The sequence below is a fragment of the Megalobrama amblycephala genome, linkage group LG11, assembly GCF_018812025.1.
Source record: "Megalobrama amblycephala isolate DHTTF-2021 linkage group LG11, ASM1881202v1, whole genome shotgun sequence".
Taxonomy (NCBI): Eukaryota; Metazoa; Chordata; class Actinopteri; order Cypriniformes; family Xenocyprididae; genus Megalobrama; species Megalobrama amblycephala.
This window is the reverse complement of record NC_063054.1, coordinates 30,336,234-30,350,583: the sequence shown is the minus strand read 5'-3', so window position 1 is coordinate 30,350,583 and position 14,350 is coordinate 30,336,234. Positions and strand designations below refer to the sequence as shown.

At 37.3% G+C, this 14,350-nt stretch overlaps 2 protein-coding genes across 4 annotated transcripts in view; one reads left to right on the top strand and one right to left on the bottom strand.

Moving 5' to 3' along the window:
* The window catches only part of mcph1 (microcephalin 1), a 184,541-nt gene that overhangs the window by 29,559 nt on the left and 140,632 nt on the right, over nt 1–14,350 (bottom strand). The gene's annotated exons all lie outside the window — the stretch shown is intronic.
* Nucleotides 1–14,350, top strand: part of angpt2a (angiopoietin 2a) — a 52,305-nt gene that overhangs the window by 28,093 nt on the left and 9,862 nt on the right. For both annotated transcript variants that reach the window (XM_048207390.1, XM_048207389.1), the window contains exons 5-7: nt 10,882–11,009; nt 12,000–12,101; nt 12,195–12,361. In XM_048207390.1, coding sequence (XP_048063347.1) covers nt 10,882–11,009; nt 12,000–12,101; nt 12,195–12,361 — 397 coding nt within the window. The remainder of the gene's footprint in view (nt 1–10,881; nt 11,010–11,999; nt 12,102–12,194; nt 12,362–14,350) is intronic.

Genomic DNA, 14,350 nt, shown 5'->3' with positions numbered 1-14,350 from the left:
TGTAACTGACTCCTAAGAAGGAGACAGTTCTGATGCTTGCTGGACACTCTGGGACATCCTGAAGCCTTCTTCACTGCAACTGAACCTCTCTCGAAGTTCTTGATGACAAGGTAAATAGTTCTTTCAGGCGGAATATTCTTTCCAACAATTTCCTTGCATGTCAGGCCATTTTGATGCAAAGTGAAGATGGCTGCATGCCTTCCTTTGGAGGTAACCATTGCTAACACAAGAACACAATGATTGGAAGCACTTCTTCCCTCTTTTTAAAACAATTTGCAGCTCTTATAATCCTAATAGACTGATTTTACCTGTAGTTGTTCATACTTTCCCATTTGCTGATACGATTATTGAAATTATTTTAGCTGGTCATTTTTTGCCCGATAAAGTTTTGATAAAGTTTTTTTTTTTGGGGGGGCCAACTAAACTTTTTGCAATTATTTAAAATGAATCTGATCACTCTGCACAATCTAGAAACAATGTTAACCAACACCACAATAACTGAAGCAGCAAACTTTGTGAAACACAAAATTTGACACTGCCAATACTTTTGGCCACAGCTGTGTTAATATGATGATAATGCAATCAAATTGTCTATGTTAGCTCAGTCAATAGTTAATTTAAATTGCAATTAACATGTTTGTATAGAACAAAATCAAAATGTAAAGTTCTATTAACTTAATCTTTGAGTTTGTTACCTTAATTTTACTTATTACTGCAATTTTTTTGACTTCTACCAACTTAGGGCCAGATTTATTAACAGCTTGCGCTAAGCAAACCCTCTTTTGGCATTAAAAAAAAAAAAAAAATCTACTATCACGATTTACTAAAGACATTAGCGCTGAAAAGGCATGGGGACAGTTATTTTAGTGGCTGACCTTACTGCATATGCATTTGTAAGAGTTTCCCTTTCAGACTCAATTTATGGGGAGTGTTTAAATGAATCATGCAAGGTGATTTACCAAGGTTTGTACTAGACAATTTACTGGTATTTGCACCATTATTTACCACCCAAAAAAGCATTTCTTAAACCAGATGCTAATTTGTTGCTGACAACAAACAAAGCAGAGTTTCTGATAAAACGCACAAGAGCAACCTATGAGCATGGAGATAGAGCTGGCCGTCTTCTAGCATCTTAGCTCAGACATCAAACTGCTTCCCAGTTAAAGGGATAGTTCACGCTCTGACAATGGCAGTAATATCTCGCACTCATTGAAGTATAAGCGTGAGACATCACTTCCGCTGTCAGAGCGCGATCAGACCTCACTAAGCGAGTGCTGAACGTAGTTGGACATAGTGGTGTATTAGAGGTAAAAATGGTATAAATACTGTTCGGTTTCTCGCACAAACCGATTGTTTCGTGTCTTAGCACATCAATGTGTCGTCACGAGCCGCAGGGTTTAATTTGGATTTGTCTAAGCAAGTTTTATTTACTCTTATAAAAGAAGTTCCCATTCACTCCTATTATTTGACTGACAGACTGCAGCGGTTGCAGTTAAAAATCATCATTTGTGTTCTACTGAAGAAAAAAAGTCACGTACATTTTGGATGCCCTGGGGGGTAAGCAGATAAACATCAAATTTTAATTTTTGGGTGAACTATCCCTTTAATCTCACAGGTGTATGATTCCTCAAATAACCTTATTACAGATTTGGTTAAAATAAATCGGTTAAAAAGAGTTTAGTTCTTTTTATTCTAATCTTTACAAGTCAGAGGTCTGCTTGGACATGGCTGATATTCAGTCTTTCTTTTCTCAATTAGAAATACCCAAGATAAGCCCAGATATAGCCAGTAGCTTAGATGAGCCTCTTAGCTTGGAGGAGATAGCCTCCTGCATCTTAACTATGAAAAACAACAAAGCTCCTGGCCCTGACAGCTTCCCTGCGGATTTTTAAAACAAGTTTCACTCAGTTATCCCCCTAATTATTAGTTATACAATCATTCCTTAGATCAAGGCTTTTTATCGTCATCCTTAAACCAAGCTTTGATTTCCTTAATATAAAAAAAAGACAAAGATGCTCAAATTTGTGGCAGCAACAGACCTGTTAGCCTAATTAATGCTGCTGTTAAATTACTAGCTGGCCAAACGGTTAGAGGCTCATCTTCCATCCATTATATCAGATGATCAAACTGGCTTCATACTGGGTCGTCAGTTGTCATCCAATATACGTAGACTTCAGAATGTAGCCCTTACTCCATCCAGGTCATCAAGCCCAGAAATGGTCATCTCGCTAGACATGGAAATGGCTTTTGACTGGGTGGAGTGGGATTATTTGTTTGTGGCTTTACAAAAATTTGGTTTCGGATCTAATCTCATGGGTTCGTTTACTGTATTCCACTCCCTCAGCTTGTGTGGAAAAAAACAAAACAAAAAAAAAATCCATAATGTCCCCTTATTTCACTCTTTCTCGTGGCACCCATCAGGGTTGCCCCCTTTCTCCTCTCCTTTTTAGCTTTGGCTATAGAGCTTTTCTCTATAACATTAAAATCATCTTCAGTATTTTCAGGTATTCACAGAGGAGGAAGAGAACATTGTGCCTCATTATATGCAGATGTTCTCCTGTTATATGTTTTAGACCCTCTTAACTGCATAGATAATGCATCTATTGAATGAGTTTGGCTCTTCAGAATTCAGGATATAAGCTGGACTTTGCTAAAAGTGAGTTTTCCTATAAATGAATTGGCAAAACAGATTCCTCCAGCTATGCTCCCTTTTCGCATGTCTTCAGGCTTCCATTACTTAGGGATTCATATTTCAAACTCACTGAAGTCATTGCACAAAGAAAATTTTACAAAATTAATGGACCGCATTAAAGTAGATCTTTGGAACAGTGGAGCAGTCTTCCACTATCATTAGTAGGTAGAACTGAATCGATTAAAATGAATATCCTTCCACAAATACTTTTTATTATTATTATTATTATTATTATTATTATTATTATTATTATTATTATTATTATTATTATTATTATTATTATTTCAGACTGTTCCCATTTTTCTCCACAAATTTTTTATTTATTTATTTTTTAAATCACTTGATGCCACTATATCCTCGTATATTTGGGCTGGTAAGTCTCCACGTGCACACAAGTCAACTCTTCAAAGAACCAAACAAGAAGGGGGTCTCGCTCTTCCTAATACCAAAGCGTTTCATATCGTTTCACAATTTGTTTTACGATCACACATTTGTGACATTCAATGATTTGCTGAGTAGATTCAAACTCCAAATACAATTTATTTCGCCATTTTCAATTACATGACTTTGCTAAAGCACATTTTGCTATCTTCCCTCACCAGCCAAAGGAAACTTTAATTGAAGTTACGTCACTTTTGAAATCTCACAGCCATATTGCCTCAATTTATGGGCTGTTACGCTCTTCACAGCTCCCTCCTCTTTTTGCACTCAAGGAAACCTGGGAGAGGGAGCTAGGACTGGAACTTGGCGAAGAGTTGTGGAATAATGCTCTAGCTAAAATTCGCTGTCTGTATTTTGTGCTTGTTTGAATCTTATTCAGTTCAAAGTTGTTCACAGAATTCATTTCACCAAGGCACAACTGAAGAAACTTTCTTTACCTGAAGATGATAGGTGCAATAGATGTTCGCTATCCCCAGCAGATCATACTCATATTTTATACATGTCCTAAATTGTATACATTCTGGTCTTCTTTTTTTGCTACATTGTCAAAGGCTCTTAATGTTTCTGTGAAACCCTGCCCAATAACTGCAATTTTTGGAGTACCCCCTGCTGATGGCTTGTACAACAAACGTCATGCTGATATTATTGCTTTTGCTTAACTGGTAGCCAGAAGACAAATATTGTTACATTGGAAATCCTCATGTCCTCCTCCTAACTTTTCTTGGTTGCAAGACTTAATGTCCTTTCTACACCTGGAAAAAAATAAATACTCCATTAGAGACTCTTAACTCATTTTATAAAATGTGGAACACTGTTCTTTCCTTTGTTGAAACTGTACCTCCATTGGATATTTGATTTCAATTTTTTTTCCCTCTCCCCTTTACCTTAGTTTTGTGGGATAATTTGGGATGGGTAGGGATAAGTGTGTTCTGATTATTTGCATACTTTTTCTTCATTTATTTCTATGGTTGTAAAAAAAAAAAAGAAAATAAAAAAAAAGAAAACCAGCAGGTTGTGATGTTTTCCATGTATGCCATGCATAGATTGTCTTTTAAGAATCTGCTCAAAAATATATTTAAAACAAAAGTAGATCACGCGCAGAACTTGAAGACAGCAACAAGAGTAGCACTAACATGTGATGTTTTGATATCAAGGACAACTTAGTCATGTGTCACCTTTACACTCACTACATCACGTATGACTGCCAGCTTGTGTCTCATGTTCTGCAAATGAGTAATCCATGAAAGCAACACAGCAAATGTCAAAGATGTTTTAGGTTGTTGCATAGGAATGGCAGCTCACAAGTTGTACAAGTAGTAATTCCAACGCCTTTTCGTTCAATGGTGTTGAAACTCGCTCATGACGACTTATCGGGGCATCTTGGAGTGAAAAAGACTTATGATCATGTTATGCGTATTTTTTTTTTGGCCTCGACTAAAACGCGATGTCATACATGTGTCATACATGCCAGATGTCAGGTAAGCCTAATCAAAATCCAAAGCTGATTCCTTTGCAGCTGATTCCTGCTGTGTCTGAACCATTTAACCATATAATTGTAGATTGTGTCGGACCCTTGCCTCATTCTAAATCTGGCAATGAATATTTGCTGACCATTATATGTCAAGTTACACGCTATCCGGCTGCCTTTGAGTTACGGTCAATCACGACAAAGTCTGTGATTAAAGCGTTGTCTCAATTCATGTCGGTTTTTGGAATACCTAAAATTATACAATCAGATCAGGGTACTAATTTCACTTCTGGTATGTTTGAGGAGGTTTTGCATCAGCTAAATATTAAGCATAATATATCCACTCCATATCATCCTCAAAGTCAGGGTGCCTTAGAACGCTTTTATCAGTCATTGAAGTCCTTACTATGTGCTTATTGTATGGAATTGGATCGAGACTGGGAGGAGGGCTTACCTTGGCTTATGTTAGCGGCGAGAGAAGTGACTCAGGAGAGTACTGGATTTAGCCCAAATGAACTTATTTTTGGGCATACGGTTCGTGGGCCGTTGGCTGTTCTGCGAGTGGGCTGGGTATCTACTGAACCACCGAAAAATTTGACTGAATATGTGGATGGTTTTAAAAGACGACTTTTTGAAGCTGTTAAATTGGCGAAGGTAAATCTGAAATGGCCACAGTCAAAAATGAAACGTCTGTATGAACGTAGAACGGAACATCGTTCTTTTTGTGTTGGCGACCAGGTGCTGGCTTTGTTACCACTTGTTTCATCGCCATTTAAATCTAAGTTTGCCGGTCCTTATGTCGTCACAAGAGGGAATCTGATGAACATTATGTCATTGGTATGCCAGAGAGAAGACTTAAAACACAATTATGTCATGTGAATTTTCTTAAACCTTATTATGTGCGGGAGGAAGGGGCAACGCCTCATAAAACAGAATCTGTTGCTTTATCCGTAGATCATGCCTCATCAAGGAATGAGTTGCCTTTGGATTATGAGGAAGCCATCGAACCTGAAGACTGCGTGATGTGTCCTCGGTTAAGTAATTCAGAAACTGAACAATTTGCCAACACTTTTTGATCATCTTTCAACTGAAAAACATTTGGAATTGGCTAAGTTAATTCAGGAATATTCGTCTTTGTTTTCCGATGTTCCTTCCCAGACGCACATAGTACAACATGACATTGATGTGGGTGATTTCCCTCCAATACGAGACTCTAAACCAGACTCTTTTCTGCTACCATGTATAGAGGATTGCGTGGATCGGGTGGGCACAGCAAAATATCTTAGCAAATTTGACTTGTTAAAAGGATATTGGCAGGTCCCGTTGACCGAGCGTGCTCGTGAAATCGGATGGTGTATATTCATATAATGTTATGAGCTTCGGACTGCGAAACGCACCGGCCACATTTCAACAGTTAATGAATTGCGTGGTAGCTGGGCTTGAGGGGTGTGCGGTTTACTTGGACGATTTGGTCGTGTATAGTGATTCATGGGAGGAACATCTATTCCAAATTCGGTCGCTGTTTAATCGCTTGAAAGATGCTTGTCTTACAGTGAACCTAGCGAAGTGGTCAAAATGCTTTTGAGTGTGTTAAAGCACTGCTTACTAGAGCTCCAGTGCTTGCAGCTCCTTAGTGGGATAGACCATTTAAAATGCATGTAGATGCTAGCAATGTTCCCTCTAATTTTTTTTCTCGCCGATCAAAACTTTTCTCTGTTGAGCGCACATTTTGGCCACCTGAGCAAAAACATACTTTATATCAGACCTGTACAACGAACGTAAACACACACAAAAAAAATGGTTTTATCATACAACTGTAACATTTAACTTTAATGTGCCATTTCTATTTTATTTGACCCTTGATGTAAGTTAGTGATTTATTAAACAATATGTTTGAAAACAAGCAGTTCAGTCACTAAATTAAGCACATTTTAGGTTACCTGAGATTTTTTCACATTGCTGTATTAACTTTACCAGTCTTTGCCAAGAAATTCTATTAAAAAATAATTTCTGTCCTCCTGCAGGACAGTTCAATTCTTTATAATAATATAATATGAGCAGTTACAATGATGGTTTGGGACAACCATAATGTGTTTTTGTACAGTCAATTATTAGCAACAGACAGTGTTAAACCATCACAATTACATGTTTATTGCTTATGAATTTCCCAGATTTTACATACCAGGAGGTTAAGATTTTTTGTGGCAAGGAGCCCTAAACAATCCCCTTGTGAGATAAATTTTTTATTAGGCTTACATTATAATATAATAAAATATAATATGATATTTAAATATTTAAACTGATATACAGTATTATATCAGTTTAAATGCTTCCATTTGTTTTAATATATTATATAGTGAAAACAAACTGAAGCACTTAAACATCTGATAGCTCAATATTTTTTAAGAAAAGTGAACGTTAAATCTTTTATAGTTATCTAAACATCCCTGAAACCCACACCACCACATACAAAAATCTATTTAAACTGAGGTATATCACTGATGTATTTTGAGTTTGCAAGCTACACCTGTGGTGGGTGTGTGATTGTAAATGTCTCAGAGTTTTGTTAGCATTCTGTGCCCATCATCCGTTATTTCCACCACTTTTCATTAAAACATGACGTTTTATTTCACATTTCTTTTTGTTTCGCGTTGCCTCTCGTATTGATGTATTTAGTCCGCAAACATTACAGTATTCTGATTAGGCGACTGATTTGGCTCAGGGCCAGCCAGCTCACACGCGCTCAATCGTTCTCTTTCTATGAAACCTGTAAACCGTATTCACCGGTTCCAACTCTATAGCGATAATAACTCTATAGCGGTTGTCCAGAGCACTGCAATTATTTATCATTTGAACTACTACATTCATTTTCATGTCTGTTCTCTGCGCGGCAGTTATTTTTTCTGCGCGGTCGCGGCTTCAGAAGTGCAGCTTAGAGGGAACATTGGATGCTAGTAAGGTAGGGGTTGGAGTTGTCCTTTTACAGGATGACGCTGAGGGAGTTGAGTGTTCGGTATGTTCCTTTTCGAGAAAATTCTTGTCATATCAGCTGAATCATTCAGTTATTGAAAAGGAAGCATTGACACTGGTTTGGGCGCTTCAGCATTTTGCCATTTACGTGGGAGGGGGTGGGACGTCCGTTGTGATTTGTGATCATACGTTTTTGACCACTCTTCAGAACCCTAATCAAAGATTGATGCGCTGGTCATTATTCTTACAACCTTATAATTTGGAGATCTGCCATATAAAGGGAACTGAAAACGTTTTGGCGGACGCATTGTCCCGTGCTCCTGTGTCTTAGGAGTATGTGATATATTGTTGTTTCTGTTATTTAGTTTTTGTTTTTTCTTCTTAGGACCTAGTTCGTCGAGTAGTGATGGTGCTGCAGTTTAGGAGATGTATTCGGATACTGTGTCACGTTGACATTGATACTTGGACGCATTGTAATTTTGGGGTAAACTTTGAAGGAACTTTCAAGTTTATTTTATGGGGAGGGTGTGACGCCCCTGTAGGCCGTTCCTTTTTTTTTGTGTGTGTGTGTGTGTTGTGTCTGTATTGTTTGCAGGTGATGGGCTGACTGCGTGATTGGGAGCACCGCTTCATGGTGTTCATTGCTCCCTATAAAAGCGGATCATTCCTGTTGGTGTTGCTCGGCTCTGGATTTGGTGGCTGTTTCCATACATGGCAAAAACCTGGTTCATTTTAAGCATGAATGTAAAATAAAGCTCATACTTTGCAAGATGAATGTACTCGTTTTCTCCTTATTTGTAGTGATCCTTTGTGTTCACAACAACATCATCTATTCTAATTTAATTCAATATTAATATGACATTCTAATTTTAATGGTTAATGATCATCTATTAAGCTTCAGTTATAAAATAATGCAAAATGCTCTCATTACAATTCTCCAGCAGATTTGCTATGCTGCATGAAAGTTCATGCTAACTCAAAAACTTGCGTACTAAAGTTGAGACCTGACGTGAGATTTGATCGTAGATACCACTCACGTCCATATTGATAAACGGCAAGTTTTCTGTTATACGTTCGTTTCATAAATGAGGCCCATTAGGTTTTTCATACATACCATCAACCTTGCTGCACAGCAAGCTGTCTGTATCATGACTGCTGGGGAATATTCGGAGAAAAATTTTCCACTGCAGCCCCTCCACTGATGGTACAGTAGATAGATTCCTCAAGCAAAAACTTGCCATTTTATTTGTGTGTATTTCATGTGGAGAACAGATACACCAATTTATCAGGTGTGTCCAATTTTATTTTAAGTAAAGGGACCCTAGTTGAAATACAAGATAACGCTGAATTCGGAATTCAAATCTGAGGCATTGTTGACGGATTTCTGTGGTGTTTCACTGCAGCAAGAGGAGCTTGAGGACCAGCCAGATAGCCCAGACAAAGGCCTAGATGAAGGCATTGTCCCTGGGGCCAGACAAGCAGTGGGGCATTTAGACTACATCATAATCCATCCCTGCTGGGGACATAAGTTGCTTTCGCACCAGAGGAATCTTTTCATGGGTCCTAGAACAAATGGTGGAATTTCCTGCTTTTTGGCATGACTGCACTGCAGGAACTGGGAATGAATTTAGTTCTAGGAATGCCTTTTGGGGGAACTAAATTAGCTCCTACTTCAGAGTAGGGTCTAACCCAGCACAATGGGAACTACCAGTGACATAAGTGTACGTTGTTTGGTCGAACAAGAGCCATAAGAAATAGCACCCACCATTTTTAAAAAGCCTACAGACAAACATACTGAAAGCTAATGTTAACAGCTTTTACCTGTCGCCTTTGTCTAGAGTGTTGTGTTCTCTTATCTGCCTCGATGATATGTAGCACAGCAAGTTCTCATAACTTTTGAATCCCACAACACGCAACAAAAACATAGCTCCGATCACGGCATCCCCTATTCTTCAGTTGTTCACATTATTGAATGCTGTCTTTAAATGATGTTGTTGTCGGCAGACTTACATCACTTCCTACTGTTGATGCCCATGCAACCAGGAAAATGGCCCTAGGGGGACATTTAGTTTTTGGCGAACCACCCTAGTGGCTAGTTTCTAAAGCTAAGTTCCCATAACTACCCACCACAATTTGCACCATTATTTCTTAAGGCAGAGCATAGCTAGTAGGTCGCAAACTCTCTGTAAAGTAATGCATAGTAGCATATGACGTATACGCTCATTCCAATAGCAGCCTTCAAATATATGAGCAGAAATTGTGTTGAAATATTGTGAATTTTAGTTTATCCTTCATTCTAACTTTAGCCTTAGGTAACTAATGGTAAATAAAATGCTACTTAATCGTGTTCATAATAGTTATTTTTATATGCAGCAAAAATAACACTCAAACTGCATTTGAAATGACTGAGGATCAAAAAATACTGATGCAAAAAAAAAAAATAAAAAAAAAAAAAGGAAAAAAGGCTTTATTATGACACACAGTGGCGTGCTGTTTTGAACGGGCTTGTTTTGATGAGCCACTAACAAAATAGTAATCTTAAACTAAGTTTAATAGTCCAACGTAAAATAAGTTGTCCATTTACGTAAAAACATGGCTAAGATGTAACTTGTGCACAGCTGGTGCAATCGGCCACAGCTTCTGTTTCTACAAAAGAATCTAGACATTCCAGTCAGTGGTGGACAGCAAAGTAAACTCACATTTCAAAAGTCAACATGCATTTTAAAGCAAAATGTAGCAGTTCTTGTTTGTTCGAATAGCACTTTGTATCTATAGTAAATCTAGCAGCTCTTGTTTGATTTTATTTTTTAATGTATTTGAATTTGCTGAAAAGATATGCAAAAAGCATTTATTACCACTTTCTTGATTTTTCATTTTATTTACCATATTCTTTGCAAAAGTTATTTTTGTATTAAAGGACATTTATGTTAGTATTAAGTGCTTTTCTATGTCTCAGGCTTGCTTTATTACAAAAGACTGCCAGTCACATCTTTAATGATTACAGTCAGCTTAAATGGCACTTGTTTTATAATACTGACTGAGTTGTTTAAACTAGGAAGAAAAAAAAAAAAAAAGTTTACATTTGATTCTCTGGGATTTTCTCTTCATAACCTATTAAACTGTCTACCGCAGTTAAATAGGACAAGTAACACAAAACAGAAAACTAGAATGAAAACTTTGTACATATCAAATCAATTTTTAATTGACCCCGAAAATCTATTTAAATTGAATCGTGAGGTTCCAAACTATTCCCACCCTTATTATAGTGCATATTGTTCACATTGGTTTAACAAAGCATTTCTTTTATCAGGTAGCAATTCTGCAATGATGCAGGATGATCCAGATCAGTTCAATGACTGTGCTGCAGTCTTCAAGTTAGGGAACAAGGAAAGCGGGGTCTACTCATTGACCATACCTGATACAAAACAGCAGTTCAAGGTAACCTCTATCTACTTAATTCAAGTCAAAGTGGTAAAATATCAGCAAAATACTTAATATATATAACAATGCATTGACATTCAAAGTAGTCCTACCAAACATTAGAAAATGAAAAAAAAAAAAAAATAATCATTTACACACCCGTGTGATGTTCTGACCATGTACTACATTCTTTATCCATGAAACACAAAAGGCTAAACGTCAAAGTCACTATTTCCCATAGAACAAAAGTTGATAGTAATTTGATTGTATAAGCTCACAAAGACTTGTGTCCTAATCCCATTTCCTCACTCTAACCCTTATTTTTCTGTCTACACTGTAGTGTAAATTTAAAAAGTCCAACAATATTAAAGAAATTAATGTTTAATTAAAAATGACGCCTTTAGACATTACTGATGCCATACACAATTGTTTCTTAGTCATATGACTGTCACATGAACCACTGCAGCGTGAGCACAGTTTGCTCTGGCTGAGACACAAGAGCACAGAGCAGATCATACACGCACAGATCATGTCGGCACAGACCACAAAACCTTCGGATATAACTGAATTCTACAAACAATGCTATATTTGTAGAATTATGTAGAGTGCTATTAAAGCAATATGGAGGAGATTTGGAGGAGAAACTGTTAGAGATTGAGGAAAATTGGGTTTTACAATCTCAATGGCTCTGGTCGAGCTGTGATCTAGGCGAAACACTATTGGCTGTTTTGATAAAAGGTGAGGAGCTTATAGATATAACCAGCCCTGTCTTCCTGTTTCATTGGAAATTACGTCAACACAGTGAATAAAGTTGCGCATTCCAAGGCACTTCTGTGGGCCTTTAACATTCTTTTTTACTGACTTCTAAGAATTCTGAGTAAGATGCCAAAAAAGGTTATTTGTTTATGTTATATCCTGGAAGAAAGGCATTACATGAGATTCAAATTTATACAGAAAGGACATGAATGATTGAATTTAGCCAATTTTTTTGCAATTTTTTGTTTCCAGGCCTACTGTGACATGGAAACAGATGGAGGTGGATGGACTGTAATACAGAAGCGCTTCAATGGCCTTGTTGATTTTCATCAAACATGGAAAAATTACACAATGGTAGGGATTTAAATTGTCTTTACATCCTTCTTTGTACTCTTCTGACAAATTTACACTGCTATGAAACATGGATTTTCTCCATTTCCAATTCAGGGGTTTGGAGACATCTTGGGTGAACACTGGTTGGGGAATGAAATCATCTCCAAGTTAACACAAGAAAAACAACACGTCCTCAGGATAGATCTGACAGACTGGGAGGGGAATACAGCCTTTTCAAAATATGAGCAGTTCTCCCTTGATGGAGAGAAGCAGAATTACAGGTGAAGAATTACCCTGTGCTTCCAAATACCTGAGAGTTTTGTGACTTCTTGGGTGTTTTTATAGTATATGCTGTGGTAGAATTTTACTTTATCCAGGCATGTGATCAGCTAAAGATAAAAAAAGAAGAAAAATCTTCAATTTTTTTATTTACGTTGGTCATACTTTTCAGGTCGGAAAATACGGAAATCCGTATATATATATATGGAAAAATTAAATCTCTGTATATAGGGCTGGTTGGTGTTTTGCTATATCATGTATATTGCTGTATGTAAATACATGCATCAAAGCACTATTGACACTTCAGAGTGATGAGAAGTATGAAGAATATAAAGGGTGGGATGTGCTTGATGGTAAAAATTTATAAGCACAAAATATCCTGAAAAGGAACATGGTGTGGGGGTCGTGCTGACTGGCACACTGCCAAAGTGCACCCACGCCTCTTTTAGAAGGCGAACACAAATTTGGGACATGCTTGATGTAAAAATTGTCATTAAGCACAACAAGCAGTGAAAAAGAACTCAATGCAAGTGCATGTGCTGACTGACACACAGTGTAAGTGTGCGCACATAAAGCCATGTCTCTCAGCTAGGGAAGCAACAATTCTAGATTTTGTTTGTACGCAGAGCTCTACGCTAACATTTTCTTAAAGGATTAGTCCGATTTTAAATACACTTTTCCTGATAAATTTACTCACCCCCATGTCATCCTAGATGTTCGTGTCTTTCTTTCGTCAGTCGAAAAGAAATTAAGGTTTTTGAGGAAAACATTCCAGGATTTTTCTCCTTACAGTGGATTTCAATGGCTACCAACAGATTGAAGGTCAAAATTACAGTTTCAGTGCAGCTTCAAGGGCTTTAAACGATACCAGATGAGTAATAAGGGTCTTATCTAGCGAATCGATCGGTCATTTTCGAAAAAAAAATACAACCGTTTATGCTTTATAAACAAAATATTGCCTTGAACGTACTTTCCGCTGAATGTTCTACGCCTTGCCTATTCTACTTACGGAACGAACGCGGCGCCAGTTTCGTTTTTTTCCGTAACTTGAATTGTAGTCAAGTTTGTGCTGAATACAGTGTAATGAGACTTGTGTCATTAATGTGTTTATAAGCAACTGAAAAGAGCACAAATGTCAGGGCATGTCAAAACTTCTCCAGGGCCTCAAATTAGCCTCAACCCCAGAGGGTTAACTTTCCCATTACAGGGTGATATTTGCCCCTTTAAATTAATCACTTATAAATTCACATATTAAAGTCACTTTAATATATCTTGTTTATTGGACTTTTGTATAAGACATTACAGTTAAAAACTGAACATGTCTGCTCAATTCAGCATGAGCCGAACGAGAGTCGCAACAGGAGTCAGATTTCACCTCAATTTCCCTCACTCTTGACTGACAAGAATATGGATGAAGATTTGGTTTCAAAGCAAAATGTAAAAGTGCCTATTAAACCCTCTGGAGTCTGAGGCTGATTTGGGGCCTGGAGAAGTTTTGACATGCCCTGACATGTGCTTTTTTCAGTTGTTCATAAACATATTAATGGAAAAAGTATCATTACACTGTATTCAGTGTATTATTGTAGAGGTATGAATAATGAGGTGTAATGACTTTCATATTAATGAGCTCTTTCAGTCAGGTAGGCTATGTGAAAAAAACCCTCTGTGATCATGTCTCAAGCTCATCATGGTGTATATACAGAAACATACAGAAAAAAACAGCAATACTGTGAAATATTATTACAATTTAAAATATTAGTATTCTATTATATACTTTAAAATATAATGTATTTCTGTGATGCAAAGTGTCTGAACAATTATGTTATAGCAGCATGAGATGGTCTGGTAAGTGCGCATGGCTGCGTCACATCAATTTCACCTTGTAAACAATCTTTGAAGTGTAATCTGTCTTGCACGTCTTTTACACTTGCTCTGCTGACTTAAGCAAAGTCTTTGAATAAAGGCACTAAAAGGACCCGATCAGAATACGA